Below are 21,529 nucleotides of genomic sequence, written 5' to 3' on the forward strand. Positions count from 1 at the left end.
GTTCTCAAACTTTTTAATTCAGTGTAACTCTTGAGTGTGCAAATGGAACCAAATGGACCCTTAAGGGTCCATTTGGTTCCATTTGCACACTCAAGAGTTACAGACCTGTGAGGGTCCATTTGGAGAGAGGGTCCCTGGACCTCACTATGCATGATTGAATTTGCCTTTATCAAAAATTATAATGAAGGCCAACATGATATACAGTACATATTTTTAAATAGGAAATTGTTAAAGGGAACCGTTAAGGAATCGAACCGTTCAGAGGGAATTGTTAAAATCCTAAAGAATCCCAACCCTACTAGCAAACTAAAAGATTGTTAGCGGGGTGAACTGCATGAATAAAATGTGCAACAAATAATTTGCTTCAAAACTAACTGTGAAAATATTTACAGTAACAAAAAATCAACAAAAAAAACTTGAGGAGAAACAGTCAGTCGAACAGGAAGGCGAGAGCATAGCAAAATAGTGATTATTCCTCTAGATAAGTCATACGTACAACTGTATATATATCATATGTTTCAACCTCATTGGTGCAATGGATAGAAGGAGAATCATTAAAACTACATTACAGGCTTGGAAATTGATGTTAATTAGAAGGAGCACTTCTAATTCAACCATTTTGACCTTATCTTCATAATAGTTGGTCCTCATTAATGCTCAATATGAGATCAAAAACATTCCTACAAGTGACATTATCGGTAGGGAGGTTTGGTCGTTTCAAACTTTATTAATGCAAGAACAATGGCTTCTGTTTCAGCATGCTAACTTTCCAGGAAAGAGAAAGGCTGTAGTTTCTATTAGCTTGGATTCCCCATCGATGAGGTCACTGGTAGGCACGTTTCTGAACTGTCCACAGTCCACTAAGTAAGTAGACAGAAATGGTGCCCGCTTATAATGAGCATTATTGAGGACCAGTTTTATGAAGATAGGTTGGAAATGGGCGAAGTGGTCCTTTAACCAAAGTGGACCAACATAAGTTAGCATCTGTGTTTCAAAACTGCAGGTCACATAACGACTACAGTCAATAACATAAATATCTTATCATTCAAAACAATATTAGTGTTCCATCGAAGCTCACAACGCGCCGCGGTGCGACGCGTTGTGACGCGTTGTGAGCTTGTAGATCGTCCGTTTTAGAATAACCGAAGTGTAAAATAGGGGCTTAAGTGGTTAATGGGGAAAACTGGTCCATTTAGGAGATCTGTAGAACATCTGTAATGGTAGGCCCTGGTTTCTAGTAATGAATTTCATTGCCTTTCGTGTTTTTCACTCAACGTTCTGAAACTCTCCCTTTCTGCACCACTTCACGGCATTCCTTCCTTAACCCCCCCCCCCCCCACACACACACACACACTCTAATTGTGAGGACATTGGCATTTTAGGCACTTTTTTAAATGCCATTTTTACCTTTGTTTTTGCCATTTTTAACCTTAACGAAAATAGCATATTTTTTCACAGCAGCTTTCTCCCACACGTGAGAGCTTGTAGATCTGCTATTTTCTTTGCATGACACCGGTGTCTCTAAACCAACCTACTAAATGTCTAATCTTAACCCTAACTCCAAACTGAATCTTTTCCTAATTGTAAGCCTAAAAATCTGTTTTAAAATGATAAAACAACCATTTCTCTTGTGAGGAGAAAGTGTCCTCAAAATGTGTATTTATGAAATTCTAGTATACTTGTGGGGACATTTGGCCCTCAGAAGTATTGTAATACGAGTACACACACACACACACACACACACACACACACACACACACACACACACACACACACACACACACACACACACACACACACACACACACACACACACACACACACACACACACACACACACACACACACACACACACACACACACACACGTCATTGAAATCTTTCCAACTTTCTCTAAATCCGTCTTTTTTTCCAAATCAGCATCTTGGAAATCTATTATCATCATCATGACTGAAAATGACTGGGAGGCTCAGGGCTGATGGAGGGGGGTTGGGGTCGAAGGTCAGGGTATTAGCTGCTCTCATTGGCCAGGCTGGGTTTGGGGTCTGGTCGGCGAGGTTTGTGTTGAGGGCTGCTGCGCAGATTATCGTCCATCTAAAACAACAAACACACAGTCAGTTTGGGACACGGACACACACGCACGCACGCACACGCACACGCACACGCACACACACACACACACACACACACACACACACACACACACACATTCTATGGAGTTGTCTTCCAGGCTTGTTTTAAAAAGGAAACTTAAACTTTAGATACTGTACACTAAAAACATACAATAACATCTTAACTTACTTACCGGATTGACTGTGCTACTTTTGATTTACTCGCTTTTTGTAAGATGCTTTTTTTGTGATACACTGAGATTGTAATGTTTTCTATTGCTGTTAATTTACCGTGTATATTAATGTCTTGGACCCCAGGAGGAAAACAAGATGACGTTTAGGCGTTCAGCTAATAAGCAAAATAAGCAGTGCACACACACACACACACACACACACACACACACACACACACACACACACACACACACAGATAGAAAGATGATAAGCGGAAGCAGTACCTTCTCTATCAGGTTGGATTCTTTGTTTACAAGCTGAGTTAGTTTCAGTAGGTTGGCATCAACAGCCTCCTGAACGGGCTGAGGACCAGCTGCGCACGCACAAGCGCACGCACACACACAAAAGCGCACGCACGCACACACACACACACACACACACACACACACACACACACACACACACACACACACACACACACACACACACACACACACACACACACACACACAGAGAAAAGAGTGTAAGTATGTGTAGATGTTAGTTCAGCCTGCAGGAGTAAAGCTGTAAGAATAAGACATGGAGACAAAGAAGAGAAGAACAGGACATGGTTGCTGTGGTTACCGTGGTTGCCGGGGCTGAAGTACACGTGCAGTATGTTGTCACAGAAGGAGGTGAGGTTGACCAGCTGTCTGAGGTGACTCTGCAGGGAGCTGCTGGGGAGGCTGGCCTTATGCAGCGGAGCCACGAAGCCAAACACAAAGGCATCCAGGCTGGCCGGGCTGGTTAAGTAAGCAAGCAAATAAGTGAGTAAGAAAGACAGAAAGAAAGAGAGCGACAGAAAGAAAGACAGACAGGTGTTAATCAGTGCAGTTCATTTTGTCCTCCAAACATTCAGCCTGCTTCACCCTAATTGGCTCCTCCCCTCTGCCTATATCAGCATAAATCGTTGCTGTCCGGCAGAAACCAGCTAACTCCATTTAGACGCTTTTGCATTTTTTCCATAAATCAGTGCTATTGAACACCCTTTACGTCTGTGTGTTGGTAAAAAAAAAAAAATTGAACCAATGAAAAGTATTAAAAAGCGCTTCTGACAAAACCAGCTAACTCCATTGGATCCTCAAACTTTCTGCTAAACCAGCCAACTCTACCAAGAAGGTGGAGTTAGCTGGTTGTGCTGACTCCAGGCTCCACCCCCTTTTGACCTCCAACCTCATTGTGAGCTTGGAGGTCCATTTAGCTGTTCTTATCAATGATGAACAAAACCTCATAACTCCACTTTTTGTTTTGTTTTTGTCATGTCCTGAAAAATGAACAGTTTGGAGTTAGCTGGTTCCTGCAGGACAGCAGAGATATACGTAGCCGCTGTTTTTCATCGGAGCGATAGATAAGTGTGGCCGGCATATTATCTAGGTCGAGTCCGTATGCCTGATGCACTGTATATCTATAGAAGCAGGGGGTCTCTCAACTATTTAAATCATCCCAATCTCTCAAGTTGACCCATCTTATATGGCGGTGACGTTTGACATACGGTCGTGGTAGCCAATGCGGCGTCTACGTAGTTATGATTAAGTCCCTACCCCAGCGTGATATCGTTTTCCCCAGGATAGTTGGCGCAGACTCTCCCAGTGATAGGCTCTATTCACAGCAGCCATATTATGAAGACCTTCACAGGTGTTGCCAATGATACTAATGAAGGCTCTGTTCCATTCTTCGTCAAACAGAGTCAGGGTGCTGATATTGTGCATGTTGGCTCACTGGAAACACTCCCAAATGGCCCTTTACGGGTGTGTGACTCTGAGAGTGTACAAATGGAACCAAATGGACCCATAAGGGTCCATTTGGTTCCATTTGTACACTCTCAGAGTTATGGGGGTCGTGGAAAAATCTGAAAACCACTGTGCTACACTAAATGGAACAGAGCCTTCATTAGTATCATTGGTAACACCTGTGAATGTCTTCATAATAGAGGATATGCGCATGCTTAAAGTGAATGGTACATCGAGTGGCAAATCGAGTGGCAAAGCAACATGCAAAGTGAGTTTAACATTGTTTAATGTTGTTTAATGCAATCAGATATGACTTTTCTGTTTGGATCCAAGCTGTCAAGGCCAGAAAGTATTTTTTTGACACTCAGTAGGCATTCCTGCATAACTTCCGGGTTTGATGATGATGTCACACGCATATCCTCTATATGGCTGCTGTGAATAGAGCCTATTGGCAGAGACGGGGGGAAGGGAGCGCTCGTTTTTCTTGACGTGATAAATGATTCCGTCCAGGCGTCCACCACGGCTTCCCGACTCGGGACCGCTGCACTCATCGACGCACGTGACAATCACAACGCGCCTGCCTTGTTGAGGTAGCAAAAACAAGCGCTCCTCTTCCCTAAACGTCCTGGGGAAAGAATATAGCCTCCCCCCAGCCATCATCTCTTCCAGCCACACTGCATTGTTCCCGTTCTACGTCTTCCCCTTCTGGTAATAATAAACGTATTGTTAGGATTCTTTGTGGTGGCGTGATGGATTCTGTTGGTTCATAAGCATGGTGAGATTTCCTGAGTTTATGTCTGCTGGCGAGGCAGGTGTTCGGCGAGCCACTTGAAGGGATTTCTTCACTTCTTCCCTTGGCTCACTACCTTTCTATGTTGAGACAACCCATGGGTGGAGACCGGTGTCTGTTAGGTCTACGCTTTTCAGGGCTTTGATCTTCTTATTGTGCTAGGCTCAAGTTCAGCATTTAACCACTTAAACCACGTCTATACTTAGCAAACTAATACTTAGTTGATCGGGGTATCAGCTCTGTACTTGGTCCGCTCGTTTTTCTCCCCCATCTTAACCAAATCAATAAACAAGCAAATCACTCGACTACAACATGAGGGAACTTACGTGTTGCCAAAGAAGTAGTTTGCGGTGCCCAGTCTGTGCGAGAGGAGATTCAGACATTCCTTGGCCTCGCTGTAAATCTACAGAGAAAAACATGCACGGTCATTGAACTGCGTGCTATACCTCATTCTGTTCACTGTTCCGAGTATGTGTGTGTGGGGTTGTTAAAAGTTAATTTGGAGTTTGATGACAGTGATTAAACACTTAAATGGGTATTTCACTTTAAAAACACGTCTGCGGTCATTTATACGTCTAATCTAGCTCCTGTGTGCATTCCAGACAGTTTTTAAGTTGCTTTATTCAATATTTTATATTATATATATTTGATATATAATATATATATATATATATATTTGATATTATTTGATCTCCTCTATAAGCCCATTCAACGTCCTTGGTTCTGGTGCCTGATATTGTGCTTCTAATGCGTGAGGAGACCCTCATTTTCCAATTAGTTATTTCATCACGTTAATATTTTCTGTCACTTAATGTTGCCTCAAGTCCACGCATGAAACCCATGCATGAAATAACTAACTGAAAAATGTCCCCTCATGCATTAGAAGGACAATATCACCAGAAGCAGGGACGTGTGTTCTCAATGGGTCTAAAATGGTTAACATAGCGGTCTAAGTTGAAGGGGGACATAAAAGGAATAAGAAATATCTGAATATTGAATCAAGCAACTTAAAAACTGTACACAAAAGCCAGAGTAGACGTTAAAATTACCCCATAAGTGTTTTCAAGTGAAATACCCCCATATACTTTGTTGTATGACAAAACGTGGAAATAGCAGATCTATATGCTTACAACACGCGTTGTAAGCTTATAGATCTGCTATTTTGGTCAAATGCCCAACCCAGAATAGGACAACTACGTTTGTGGGATTAACTGTGATCTGCTACCCCCCCACTGTCTTTATGATTATTGCATGTCTTTATAGGTCTTGATGAATTGAATACACAGGACCACACTGGAAACAAGCCCTCAGGGCTTTTTGTGTCATCCTTTCAGCATTATTGTATAACTGTACCTCTGTACTTTTAGCAAAACTGTTAATAAAGTATTCAATCAAATCAAATCAAACTTTATTTGTATAGCACATTTACATCGTCCAAGGTCGAACCAAAGTGCTTCACATTACAGAGCATAATAACATAGGCAAGCATTACTTCAACGGGGGCCGAGTGGGGTGATGGGTGAGCTAGGGTTATTGTTGAAAATGATGACTTCGGTCTTTCTTTCATTCAGAGTGAGAACATTTGTATTCATCCAATCAATCAATCAATCAATCAATCAATCAATATGACGGAGGCGTTTCTTTACCTTTCCTTCCACCTCGGTGATGGTGTGGAGCGGCGACCCTCCTTTGGTCAGCAGGATGCGGGAGAGGGCCGTGCTGGCGTGGCGCCCGGGGACCACGAAGTTGAGCGGGAAGGGCGAGCGCGAGGCGAACCACGGCCGGGTCAAGTTGGCGTAGTTCTCCGCGTCCACCCAGAATGTGTGCAACTACACACACACACACACAAGAGAGAGAGACACATGGTGGGGACGTCAGGGGCCAAACCACAGCGATTTATTAGGGGTGTAAACGATACGGTTTAACACATTGCCTGCCAAGGACATTTTAAAACATCTTTTCAGATTACAGTAGAGGGGGCTCTTCACCCACCTAGTGTTGCCAGATTCTGTGAGAGAAACAAGCAACCGGGTCTGGGAAAACCAGCCCAAAAGAAGCAACTATGGGCCAAATGAGTACTTTGAAAATAGCAGATCTACAAGATCACAATGCGTCGCGATGCGACACGTTGTGAGCGTGTAGATCGGCTATTTGAAAATAAAATCTTGCGGGGAAATTATAATAAGCAGATGTGGCAACCCTGCACCCACCTATGAATGATCCTTTCACTGAGAGAAGAAGTCTAGAACCGGACTTGACGTCATCCCAAACAAGAGTTAACCCGTTCAGTCCCATGTTATGAAATTTTGAAAAAACACATGCAGCTCTGATTTCTTCTCTCAGACTGCGGTTTTAGTGAAAACGAGCCATATTCAACAGAACGGACGATCGCGGTTACACATGTTTTGTTCCGGTGGAAAGCAGAGAAGGCTCGTGTTTCCATGGAGACATTGTTTGTTTACATCCGGGTTGAAAAAAAAAGATCGCCGCCTCACCTAAAACACACAAAATAAGGTAAAAAGGCCGGCAGTGGCGGATGAATTCATTAATTAATACCTGGTAGTGAATGTATTAACAGCGATATGATACGCATTACGATACAATGGTTGACGATACAATCCATGGACGTTTATGGCGATACGACACGATTCAATGATTTAAAATCGATACTAGCTATTTAGCCAAAAAATGTAATCTGTGTGAAACATGTGTGGATAGTGCCGGATTAAGGGAAACATGCAATATTATGGATATAAATATAAGTCTTGTAAACATGGGCATTGTATTTGATTTGCTGATCTGGGCAGCATTTTGCGAGATTAGCCCACGGACAGACACACACATAGACCCATAGAGCGATTCATCATTGTGAAGTGTTAGTTACCAGGGCGGGTCGGAGCTTCTCCTCCAGCAGAGCGATGTAAGCCAGGGTGTCTGCTCCCTGCCTGGACGACAGCTCAAAGTCTGCATTCAACCCCTGAGGGAGGGACAGACCATTCAATTAAACTGATTGAATTCATAGAAACATATTTCATACACAAAATGCAGCAGTCACTTTAACCCATTAAGACCTGAGGCGATTCTTAAAAAAAATCTAAATCCTAACAGTTTTTTGAAAAAAATATAAAAAATATTTTTTCACGATTTTTCAAAAATAGCAGATCTACAAGCTCATAGCGCGGCACTTGGTGCCGCGCTATGAGCTTGTATATCTGCTATTTTTGAATAGCCAAAGAAATCTAAAGTGACACAGATGCGTTCCAGTAGCAGCACTATCTAACTTTTCTCTTCAACCCCGGATTCGAACCCGGTTTACCGCGCAAGTGCTGAGATTTTTTACCATTGACCTAATACGAGCCGGCCTGCTTGCTCAGGGGATAAATTGAATCTTGACCAATCAGGTCAGAATTCGTGTCAGAGCCTGTGTCCTAGGTGAGACATGACCTTTGACACGATCTAAATGTCTCACTACAAGAGCAGGGAGACAAAATACAACCACATTTACATACGCCATACGGATTGGACAAAATTACGTTTTATTCATAATTCAGAAATGTGTATGTACTGCGCAGCCGCCCGGGGTTCGAATCCGTCCCGAAGCTTTTTGCTCAGGGGTCATCGACATGTACATACATACACGGACAAACGTGTCCGTGGCAAGACCTGTCCATGTCCGTGGCACATTTTGTATTTTGGTTATAATGTGTACATATCTTTCCTAAATATTCACAATATTTGTTTTAAAGAATTTGTTTGAAGGATTTTGGTGACTCTTAAAGTGTCGGGATAACATGCTCATTAATATGTTGCAGGAGCTTTGTCGTATTGGTACATGATTGCTTCAGGTAAAGACAGACTGACAGACTGCTAGAAGTAATGTTAGCTAATAGCTGCCTTAATATTTTCCATTGTTCCACTTGTATACCTTCAGTGTTTCCCCTAGCCAGAAGCTGATGGTGTGGGGGAGGAATGCGCCAAAGAAATCGAATCAATCGAATCAAAATGCATATTTATGCTCAAACACGAACTCTTATATCTTATATAGTACATGTGCACAGTAATAATCTGTATAGTTTACATATGAATTGTCTCAAGATTTAGTAAAATATACTTTTATTAGACAAAAGTATACAAATCAGTCAGTCACACATCAACGACTAGTGATGGCACAGATGGCATCCGGCCTGAGAGCATTTGAGCATTATATCAATGCATTTGAGCATGGATATAATTTTTTCTGTAAAAGAATCATACTGTGGCGGTCGGATTTAAGGGGTGGTGGCCCGCCACTGCTTAATGCATATACAGTAGGGGAAACACTGACCTTACAAGGCTTACATTACACCACCTACGCCTCGGTCTAAGACTTTCTCATCAACATCGAATACTTGTTCACCTTAAGCGAAACCACAACTCTTCAAACTAACTACAGTAGCTTGACAATCAGAAAACGAGTTTAGCTCGTCCATTGTGGGGCAATTTGAAAACCCTGACAAAAACGTGCAATCATATCGTCCACCGTCCAACCATGCGTGGGTTTGCTGGTTTGAATGTCAACCCCAACAACTGAGTGGGGCAGTGTGAATTAACACAGGATTGAACCTGCCAGCATATCAATGGTACAGGTGTATTAAGCTACTACTATTTTTCAACCACAACTAATGAGACAAGACATCAGTAGAATGAGTTTGGGAACAGACGTCATGGGACATAAGACATGAATTGAATTTGAACAACTTTAAGCAGTGATAGTGAAGAAAGGGAACTTGGAATTTTCGGTCAGATCACAACTCATTTGACTAGATATTTCCAGCAGACAGAGAACTGAGAAAAGGAAATAAACTAAGGAACTGAAACTTCAACCATTTTTACCATATGACAATTGTGCAATCACCCAGTGCAATCATCAGTATGTTAATCATAAATCATGTTTTTATTATTGTTTGAGGTGCATTCATTTTTTTTCATAATTATACATATTAAACTATTGACTTATTCTCTTTGGATCATTTGAATTAACGGTCTATAATAAAATGAAAAGGCAGTGGCTAAATAGATCTCATGCCCACAATGAGACTGTTGGGGCCCTTCTGTTTTAACCTTCTTGAATTAGTCCTCAATTCACAAATGTGTTCTGTAGATTGTTGAATTTTGCACACACACACACACACACACACACACACACACACACACACACACACACACACACACACACACACACACACACACACACACACACACACACACACACACACACACACACACACTATTGATGAAAATGTCCATCACAAGCTGGCATGGTGATGACCCCTGTTTTTCCTGCATAATAAAAAAATATTTGGTCCCCACTCCTTCGGGGTATTTTTTTTTTGTCACTATATATTTGCACATACGTGAAATATATTCTCTGCATTTACCCATCCTAACTATTAGAAGCACTGGCCATGATTAATACAGCGCTGGGGGAGCAGTTAGGGGTTTTAGTGTAGGGTGACCATATCTGAATCCCCAAAAAGAGGACACTCTACCGTGTTCTGTATGTATGTATGTATGTATGTATGTGTCGTATATATATATATATATAATTCAAACCACCATATCTTCAACAATCTGCTTCCTATCTGCATTTTAACTGTGAAATGGCATTTGCGTTTCCGCCGTTTCGGCATTTTCATCCATTCACGGAGCGCATTAGTTCAGTTCAGTGCAACAAGCCTTTGCTTTGATCCGAGCGAAGGAGCGTAGCTGTATTATGAATAATACACGTTCCGGAGTTCGGGGTGGAAGTCCGCCCTAAGAGTGTGTTTCCAAACGAACCATTGAACTTACATTATATGTAAATATGTAAGTTTAATGGTCTGTGACTGTGATACAGATAAACACGTGCAAAACCCCGGGCATTTGAAGGAATTTATAACCCCCCAGACTGGCCCCCAAAACAGGATATGTCCGGGTAAAAGAGGACGCATGGTCACCCTATTTTACTGTCTTTCTCAGGGACATTTCGGCACACAGACCAGGGTCTGAGCACGAACCAGGGACCTACTGTTTCTCAGACCCTCAGACGGCCTCTCTATCCACTCAGCTATGGCCGGCCCCCTCCCATCTCTCCAGAACAGGCATGATAAGATCGGTGTGGGTAAAGTCTTGTGAACGGTGCGACTGACGCGGACTCTCGCTCACCTGCTTCCTCATGAAGTTGAGGATGTGTTGGGGTTCCGTCACCGCCTCGTCTCCACACAGCAGCTCTGGAACCGACGCTACACCACGAGAAATCCACAGAAAAAAAATCATTCATGTATTGTTTTTTTAATATGACAAACCTTTTTAACAACATACACTTTGAAATGCAATGGTGTGTGTGTGTGTGTGTGTGTGTGTGTGTGTGTGTGTGTGTGTGTGTGTGTGTGTGTGTGTTACCTGTTCTCCAAGTTCTCCATGTCCAGTCAATAGGAGAAACTGTGATATTTGCTCCAGAGAACTTGGCGTACGCCTACAACACAAACCCCAAGTCAGTTCAGAAGAAATCCACTAAGATGTTTTCTAGAATATCTCATCCCAGACCAGACATGCTTTACAACAGTGGTTCCCAAACTTTTTAGCTCGAGACCCAAAAGAGAAATGAGATGTTTTCCCACGGACAAACTAGTGAAAATAGCAGATATACAAACGTGTCACGATTACATTTTTATTTATTTATGAAGGTTTTTTAGTTGTTTTTTTTGTTTAAACTTTTTTTTTTATCTTTTGAAATTATATATATAAATACATATATATGAGAAACGAAAAAAAGGGGATATTTACTCTCGACCCATAAAAATGGGTCCCGACCCACTGTTTGGGAAACACTGCTTTTATACTGTTTTATACTTTGTCATACAAGATGTAGCGCAAAATAGCAAAAGAAAAGCAGATATACAAGCTCACAACGTGCCACGACGACACGATGCGTTTTGAGCTGGTAGGTCGTCTATTTTTCTATTTTGGAAAATCACTTACTTTATTAAAAATCAATGTTCATAATGGATTAAATCGATTAGTTCGATTAACTGTTGCACTTCTAGTGAAGCTCTTGTACTTAGAGGCCATATCAATGCACCACACAGGTTATTATTACATCATGTACTGCCATTTGTTTGCGCGTGTAAGAGCAACAGAAGGTTAAACTGCTTGGAACACATGGGAGGATACTGCTCTCTACATGCAGTGGTTCTCAAAGTGGGGTCCAGGGACCCTTGACACACATATGTTTGAGAACGACTGCTGTACAGTAACTATTTGGGTTGGAATCACCGGGGCCGTCACCAATACACTTTATCACGTTTCAATAAGATCACCATTCTTCAACATGTTGTGATTCTGCAATCGATTCAATTAAAAAAATACATTTTACACTTGTGTTGACTGTCATAAAATGTTGCAGTCGTTCAGCCATCATATAAAAAACTAGAACAACAAATTCAACATTTAAACTTATAATGAATATTTTCAAATAGACTAATGGAGTCAAAGAATCGATACAGATCGTGACAAAAAGAATTGCGATCTTATGCTGAATCAATGTCCCTCCCACACTTAGTAACTAATGAAAAAAAAGTCAATCACAAACCCACGGAAGGGAGGATGTCGATGACATAAGATTTCACGACCTAAAAGGTGACATTAATTTAGGAAAAGCAGCCGGCAGCAGACCAATAGGCTCTATGCACAGCAGCCATTATGGAAAGATATTGGGCCTCGTCTTACTTCCTTCACAGGTGTTACCAATGATACTAATGAAGGCTCTGTTCCACTCTGGTCAAACAGAGTCAGGGTGCTGATATTGTGCATTTTAAAAAAGGTGTGTAACTCTGAGAGGGGTCCATTTGGTTCCATTTGTACACTCTCAGAGTTATGGGAGTCCTTGAAATTAAAAAGTTTGAGAACCACCGTAAAAGCCGTCATTAGTATCATTGGCAAAACCTGTGAAGGAAGTAAGAAGAGGCCCCAATTTCTTTCCAATATGGCTGCTGTGCATAGAGCCTACAGTATAAGTCAAAGATGACCTCTGATCTCAATAGTGTCACTTGGTGGCGAGAGCAGTCATTGCACGGTTTATGTATTAATGCTGCAGGGAGCAATCATCACAACACGACTACAGTAGTACTAACTGACCAGCACACATCTCTGCTCCATTGTGAGCAGCTAATTAAACCAGCACATTACTACGTATCAAGTGGGAGAGTGCTAAAACAAGGGAATCAGCACAAACTAGAAGCTGCCCTGGAAGAAAGCTGACCTTGAGAAATGTATTTACATGGTAGATGACATTTGACAGCATGTGACATCTGACAGAGGACAGAGGGTGCAGTTAGGACAAGTAAGAAGAGCTGTAATTTTATATAAGAGAGAAGTTCTCAGGGCTGGACGAATGGGAGACGTATCTACAGTAATTGTTCACCATTTAATAGGCTATTTAAGTCAAACTTCAATAGTGTTTACTGTAAGCAGTATAACTACCATACTGTCAACATAAACTAGTATTTTAAAAAGGGTAACAAGAAGAGTAGGCACTAAGGAAGACTGGGAACCTGGGATGTAAAACTGTCAAAATGTAAAAAAGAAAATATATATATTTGGAAAACTAAGTAATGTAAAGTATACATGAATAGAACATGCTTGAACATTTGACAATTAAGGTCTAATATTTCTACAGTTGTGACTAAACCAGTATATCCAGTCATGTTGGACATAAAGAAGACGTTGAAGGGTAAATGTAATTCTGACAATGATGATGTACCATGCATGTTCACATCATGTATACTTATATTAGTTTGTTTTACATTTTGGACAAAACTTAAACAGCATCATTTACATTGCATCCTTTTAAAGACCATACTGGTGTTATTGCATGTTAAGAACCATTGAATTAGCCTTGGATCAAGAATATCTAAGGGTTTGTATTTCAATTTTGACATATGCATATCTATGATCAGATACTAAAGTGAAAGTCAGACTCGATAAAATACTTCTATGATAGACTCCTAGGGTAGCCTTGGAGACTATCATAGATGTATTTTATCGAGTGAATACACTTTGCATAGCCTGGGAATGTCAATAAAACTGGTAAAGTATGTATACAGTATAGACAGTGAGCTAAACATGAAAAAACTAAAACATAATATGGTCCTTATAGAATACATTTAAAAAAAAAGGTGAAATTAATACATTTAAAAAAGGTGAAATTAATATTGTACTAAAGGCAAACACAAATGAATGGGTTTGTTCAATGCCAAGACAAATCATTCATTACAATTATTTACATGACGATACATCGTCAACTAAATATCTCATGAGGTTACAACCCCATCTGAGATATTAAAATGATTATATTTCAAATAAAATACAAGCATTTCTTGTTCTCTCTCCCTCTCTCACGATTAAATCATTCATTAAAATTAATTCTCGTCAACTAAATATTTCATGATGGTGACAACTGACAACCCTATCTGAGATATTAAATGTATTATATTTAAAATAAAGTACAAGTATTTCTTGTTTTCTCTCTCTCTCACACACAATGAAATCGTTAATTATCATTAATTATCAACTAAATATTTCATGATGGTGACAACCCTATCTGAGATATTAAATGTTTTATATCTAAAATAACATAATTTCTTGTCATCTCTACCCCTGTCAACACCAATGCATCTTAATGGGATGCTAGCAGCTGTTAGCCCAGAAGAGCTAACCTGAGTAAAACACTCAAAAAGCGAAGGTTATTAAACACTAAAATATGTCGTTTCCTACGCAGGTGTGCGCCGTGCACGCCAGCCGTTCCGTTACATAGGGAGTATGTACTCTGTTTAGTAGAGTATTTCTATTACCAGGACGACGAGAGACTCCGGGTGCACGGAGGGCAAAGCCCAGTCTGCTCCCCAGCATCTCAGCTCCATGGGAGACGCCATGTTGGTCTGAAGGAGGAGAGAGAGGAGAGGAAAAGGCGTGTTTTAGATAGAAACGTCACATTATTCATAGCTCCGACGGAACCTCTCCCTCCGCTGTATAGCTCCGAGATGAGGTTCCTCGTTTGTCTCTGCCGTTTGAGGTCGACATTGTCGCACATTTTCCACTTCACATGTTTCTTACCCCTTTCTACACATCGTATCCAAAAAGTAAAGCATTTCAGCCACTCTCTCAGATGTTTTAAGTTGTAGCGCACCATAAAAGCTATCCAACGAGTTGAAGAAAGTATTTCATTTGCCTCGGTTTTCATCCGGTTACGTGTTTTTAAGACATTGCGCAAGAGTTGCGCCCGTAGAGATAACATTACTGATTCCCCTACTGGTCAAATTGCATCTTCTAATGCAAAATATTATGGAACCGGAGGTTCCGTAGGGGCTACATTATTCAGTGATTCCCAGACAAACTGTGGTCCGGGGCCCCACTGGTGGGCCGTGAGGAGTGGTGCACTAAGGCAGGGGGGTCTTCAACAGGGGGTCCAGGACCCCTAGGGCATTGGTTCTCAAAGTGGGGTCCGGGGACGCTCAGGGGTACTTGAGGGGGTTCCAGGGGGTCCCCAACAAAATGATGAATAGGAACCAAATGGACCCTTATGGGTCTGTAACTCTGAGAGTGTACAAATGGAACCAAATGGACCCGTCCATTTGGTCCATTTGTACACTCTCAGAGTTAAATTAACATTGATTTTACAATATGAATTGGGGTCCCAGAGATAGAAATGCCATTAAATGGGGGTCCGTAGCCTAAATGCATGTCAAACTGGGGGTCCTTAAATTACAATGATTGAGAATCACTGCTAGAGCCGTAAAAATCTTCTCTTATGGGGGTCCCTGGCTTATCTTTTCAAATGGGGGTCCGCGGGCTAATAAGTGTCAACTTATGTGGGCACCTCGATTTTGGACCAAATAGCCAATTTTACATCGAGGTGCCCACTCTTCCTGTTACCATGAGGAGGATATCGCAAGTGGGCCCTGCCAGCAGCGTTGCCAGGTTTTGCAGAGGAAACAAGCAACCAGGTCTATGAAAACAAGCCCAAAAGAAGCAATTATTATCATCATCAACATACAACATTTTCAAAAGAAATCTTGACAAAGATTTTACAACAGCATGTGGAATGTCTTTGACATGAAAATGTCAACAAGCCCAAAAATAAGGAACCCGCAGCTACCAACTGTTGTTGTTTCAATACCATCTGTCACACATAACGAACAGACAGGCAGACAGACAGACAGACAGACAGACATGTTGAAATGTAATTGTGGTCAGTGAGGCACAGCGAGACGGATGCCAGACATCTAATGTGAAACATTTCCAATAAAACGGTCCCAGTTTGGACATTCCTGCTGGGAACATTGGCCAGACACACTGACCTGGATCGAGAAGACCAGCTTTAATAGGAAATGGAGCACCAGTGGAAAGAAATTGTGAAATGTAACCAAATACATAAAAAGGGGGGTAAAAGGTAAAGAGCCTTTCTAGGAAATGTGTCGGTGTGTAGAACATTTAAGAAATAAAACTACTGGTCCTAGTTGTCAAAAACAAACAAACGAACAAACAAACAGACAAACAAAACGCTATTTATTGGAATTGCATCCCTGGGTTATAGAGGTGAAATATACTGTAAGAAAATACACAATATGAATGGGAGAATACATTTGCAACTGAGATATACAGTATATACATACATGCTACAGAGACCTGGCTTATGCATATTCATAGTGCAAAAGCAGTAAATAGTATGTGCTGAACTACAATTGTTGTTGTTGTTCTATCTTCAACATTCAGCTGCAGAAAAATCTTTTCCATCTGAGAACAGATTGATATTTCAACAATAAATATATTTACAGGTACTACTGTATCTAGCATGTTTACATAAAATCCTGTTCCAGATGAACTTAACTTCACGCTATGTGCATTGTCCTGTCCAAATAAACACAATAAAGTAAAGTAGATTTTATTTCACTGCAACTCAAAAGAATTACCTGAACAACTGGAATCAAAATGACTTGGGTACAGAACAGCAGTCATTTAAAGGAGTAGTTCATCCAAAAAATGACTTATTTTCTATCAATTACACACCCCATGAAGCCTTGAATTCATGAAGATTTGTCTTGTTATTGTCACATTCCTAAGCCAATAATTTGGACTATTTCAGTCTCAAAGAGTAGGAGACTAGACTGCAACTTCAAAGAGTCTCCTACCAAAGAGTCACCGGTCATCGAATTATCGGCTTAGGAATGTGACAAAAACTAAAGATATCTCCATGAATTCAAGGCTTCATTCACATACAGCACCTTTCCTCTCCTGCCACTGTCACTTTTCTCCTCTCCTCTCCTCTCCTCTCCTCTCCTCTCCTCTCCACAAGTCACACCCCCTCTTTAAAAAAAGAAAAGAAAAGAGAAAAAAAAGCCATGGACTGGACCATGACAGCTTCTCACCTCTCAGTTGGGATTTCACTGCAACTTCTGCAAGTCCAGTCAGAACATCATTGTGTGGGACAAACACGTGTGTGTGTGTGTGTGTGTGTCAAGGTATACACACCTAATTTATGATACATCCACTGGTTCTGGAGGATTGAGGCCTGGTTTATTCAGCACTAGTGGAGTTTGAGGAGCAGTGGACCAGGTGAAGGTGCCATGATGGATGCAGGGACCAGAGTCGTGCTGATCTCTCTCGTTCTGCTACAGCTCACTGCGACGCTGGTCACAGCACAGGGACTGGGTAAGTTAACCCGTTAAGACCTGAGGCGATTCTTAAAAATGTTTTCTAAATCCTAACAGTTTTTTGAAAAAAATCTAAAAAACATGTTTTGAAGATTCTTCAAAAATAGCAGATCTACAAGCTCATAGCGCGGCACTCGGTGCCGCGCTATGAGCTTGTAGATCTGCTATTTTTGAATAGCCAAAGAAATCTAAAGTGACACAGATGCGTTCCAGGTCTTAATGGGTACTGGACTTGTATTTACCGGTAAGCAGCTTTAGTTTTGAACACAGATCACATTTGACACTGAGTTTTTAACATCTTAACTCTTGAGACTGTATAGCTGGTGTGTCGGTTTTATAGCCCACAATGAATTCCACGTGCCTTTTACTTTGTAATTGGTATTGTTTTCATATCAGCAATCTAACCGCAATACAATTATGCCTGTAACTGGTATTGTTGACAAATCAAGTTGAACCTTCTTATCTATCTATCTATCTATCTATCTATCTACAGTATATATCTACCTATCTATCTACCTATCAATCGATCCCAACTGATCGATCGATCGATCTATCGATATATCTATCTATCTGTCTGTCCGTCTGTCCGTCTGTCCGTTTGTCTGTCTACAGAAACTGTGATCTAGATCTACAGAGCTGTGATTCTGATTGATTGATTGAATACTTTAGTAAAAAAGATGTAAGCAGCACAGAGTTACAGTAAAGCATTTAGGCTAAAAGGATAACACAAAAACATATTAACACATTAATACATGATTGTCATCAACACATACAATTAGCTATGAAATAAAATAGAGCAAAGAAGTGGCTGCACGAAATAAACTTCCTCTTCCTTGCAGCTGCAGTGAGCAGCATTTAGTGTGCATCTAGTGTTGATGAGGTGTCAGGTTGTGTTAACTCACACTGGACTGAAACCACACTGATCACTGTTGCTTTACTGGAATCTACACACATTATTTTCCATGATATTCTCATCTGTCTTTGTATTCCTCTTCAATTTGGGAATCTGATGACACAGACACACACACACACACACACACACACACACACACACACACACACACACACACACACACACACACATGCACACACACACACGCATGCATGCACACGCGTGCCCGCACACGCACACACACACACACACACACACACACACACACACACACACACACACACACACACACACACACACACACACACACACACACACACACACACACACACACACACACGTCTGAGTTTGTTCCAATGGAAAGAGTTTATTGCGGCTCCTTTCTCCAACTGCAGTCTGCCACCACTCCCTAACACACAGCAGGGTGCGTGCATGTACACACACATGCACATGCACACACACGCACACACATACATACCCTGACTCAGCAGTGCAGTATGTTAGCAGTCAGTGTGGACAAAGTCATGATTATTTCACATGTGGTGACCTGGTGCTACAGGTGCACGCTCTCTCTTTCTGCTCTCTGTGTGTGTGTGTGTGTGTGTGTGTGTGGGTACGTGCGTGCACCCACGTGTGCATGCGTGCGTGAAATAATTTATATTTGGTGGAATATAGCCAGGATTTCTTTAGCTAAGGTACTATAGCAGCACTGTTTTTATCATCCACGGAGCACTAGTGGTTTTATACTTTTCCTCGTTAAATCATATTGCGTTCAGAAGATCACCTCATCACAACCCCATTAAGTAGAATGAATTGAACAGTAAATCATAGTGCGTTCAGATGATCACCTCATCACAAGCTCATTACGTAGAATGAATTGAACAGACACTGGCATGGAACGGCTGCCATTCATGCAGACGTGCTGAGTCGACAACAATTTTAAAGTGCTCTCTTAAACCCTTTTCCCATCGCTGCAAATCCAAGATCTTCCCTGATGAACTTTATTTCTATAGCACGTTGAAATATAGAGATGGAAAGTGGCAAAGTGCCTTATTTACAGTTGAGCAAATCAAATAAAAAAATGCAATAGAGGCGTACACTCAGGAGGCATTCAGGAGGCATATAGTACAGTGCAAAAAAATATACAGTAGACAATTCATTAATTACAATCAAGTCTGTACTGACATGTCTAGGGGACCCCCCCACACACTACATATTGTATAACATTGTGTTGCAGATTAAACTTTTCCATACATTTCATAGATAGCTTCATAGACTAGTTTGACAGCACTATCATATCAGTGTTGAGTAAATGCATGTTTTTTCTTTGTTTGTTTGTTTACTCATGATCTTTTCTATTAATATGTTGGATTCACGTTAATGCTACCACGTAAACCCTCCATACTCAGTCAATACTTGACATTTGACTGACTCTGTACTCGGTCTGCTCTTTTCCCCCTCTACACCCAAACCTCCTCAAAAATAGCGAAAAGAGCCGATCTACAAGCTCACTCGGATCCTCACCCTTGTAATTTTTTGGGCAATCTCCCCCAGTCTCCCTTCTTGTAACCTTCTTCTGATCAGTCTTTGGAACTATTGTGTATTGCGCTTCTTGTGCAGATCCAAATAAAATAATTCAATTGCAGTGGTGTAAAGTAGCTTAGTACTTAAAGTACTTAGCTAAGTACTGTACTTAAGTACAATTTTGAAGTACTTTTACTTTACTGGAGTATTTCCAATGTTCAGTACTTTTACTTCTATTCCACTAAATCTCATTGGCAAATATTATACTTTTACTCCACTACAATTATTTGAAAACTTGAGTTACTAGTTACTTTGTAGATTTTGATTATTATTACAAAACATACATTAACCACTTGAGCCGTATACATTTCGGCCATTTGAAAATAGCCGATCTACAAGCTCACATGGTGAGCTGCTATTTTCAAAAGATTTGTATACATTTGAAAACTTTCTGCATAAAGAGTACTTTTACTTTTGGTACTCTAAGTACATTTTGATGCCAATACTTCTGTACTTTTTCCGGACTTTTAACAGAGTGTTTCTACAGTATATTGCAGGATTAATACTTTTACTTAAGTAAAAAAAAAAATAGTACTTTTCCCAGCACTGTTCATTTGTGTGTGTTGCAGTGTACGACCTGCTGGTGTCTCCAGACTGCCTCCCAGACCTGCTGCAGGGCAGTGTGAAGAGCCGAGGCCGGGACGAGGCCTTCCTGCTGTCCTCCTTCAAGCTCCAGAGCAGAGCTCCCGTCTCCCTGTTCAGCATCATCAACCCCAACACCAACACCAAGCACCTGGAGCTCAGCGTTCAGGCCAAGCTCAACAAGGGTGAGGAATATCAGTGTTAAAGGGATATTTCACTTTAAAAATAAAAATTGGGTTATTTTATCGTCTGTTCAGACTTTTGGGAGTACCTGGGCAGTGGCGCGGGAAGGGGGGGGGGGGGGGCTACGGGGGCTGCAGCCCCCCTGGCGTTGGGAAGCAAAAAAATAAAAAAATACATATCATTTTTAAAGTCTATACACACACACATATATATTAAAACAATGGTGTATTTAACTTTGGAGAATAAAATATTTGCTGAAAAAGGTGAAAAAAAGGTGGATTTTTTTTTTAAATCGCGTACGCGCGAGTCCCCCGCCCAGCCCCAGCTCCCCTTGGAATAAATTACTTCCAGCGCGCCTGCACCCGGGACAGTTTTTAAGTTTCTTGCTTTTTAGTTGATCTACAAGCACACAATGCGTTGCGATGCAACGCATTGTGAGCTTGTAAATTTGCTATTTTCAAAATATTTAATATACATCCAGCTCTTTAATAAACAGAAAATACATTTTCAGGTAGGTGACAACATTTCAGCCAATCAGGAGAGAGTACCCATTTATCAGCTTTATTTCTATAGCGTTCCAGTTCCAATTTGCGCAGCTCATTTCTTTGTGTCATCACTTCCAATTTCACTTGTTTAATTTGTATCCTGACTGAGTTCTCTATCCTGATTGGATAAAATTGGTATCCTGGCCTGAAAATGCATTTGCTGTTTATTGA

General features: G+C 41.1%; 2 protein-coding genes across 3 annotated transcripts in view; one reads left to right on the top strand and one right to left on the bottom strand.

Moving 5' to 3' along the window:
• Positions 1-1,535: 1,535 nt before the first annotated feature.
• mtx3 (metaxin 3) lies at positions 1,536-14,797 on the bottom strand (the record flags this gene model as incomplete). Of its 2 annotated transcripts, XM_084055001.1 has the most annotated exons (9): positions 1,536-2,094; positions 2,570-2,658; positions 2,910-3,067; positions 5,171-5,247; positions 6,491-6,673; positions 7,729-7,821; positions 11,028-11,104; positions 11,265-11,337; positions 14,714-14,797. In XM_084055001.1, 9 exons carry the CDS (start codon positions 14,792-14,794, stop codon positions 2,011-2,013), a joined length of 915 nt encoding a protein of 304 aa, XP_083911127.1. In that variant the 3' UTR covers positions 1,536-2,010. The 2 variants fall into 2 exon arrangements, with proteins under 2 accessions (XP_083911127.1, XP_083911126.1); XM_084055000.1 differs by lacking the exon at positions 2,570-2,658 and having other exon boundaries at positions 14,714-14,794.
• A 2,509-nt stretch (positions 14,798-17,306) lies between these two features.
• thbs4a (thrombospondin 4a) overlaps positions 17,307-21,529 on the top strand; it is a 45,687-nt gene continuing 41,464 nt past the window's right edge. The window contains exons 1-2 of the mRNA XM_084054994.1: positions 17,307-17,570; positions 20,618-20,815. Of these exons, the coding sequence (XP_083911120.1) occupies positions 17,486-17,570; positions 20,618-20,815 (283 nt within the window). The 5' untranslated portion in view covers positions 17,307-17,485. The remainder of the gene's footprint in view (positions 17,571-20,617; positions 20,816-21,529) is intronic.

Source organism: Gymnoscopelus microlampas, assembly GCF_963454915.1.
Source record: "Gymnoscopelus microlampas genome assembly, chromosome: 4".
NCBI classification, from domain to species: Eukaryota; Metazoa; Chordata; class Actinopteri; order Myctophiformes; family Myctophidae; genus Gymnoscopelus; species Gymnoscopelus microlampas.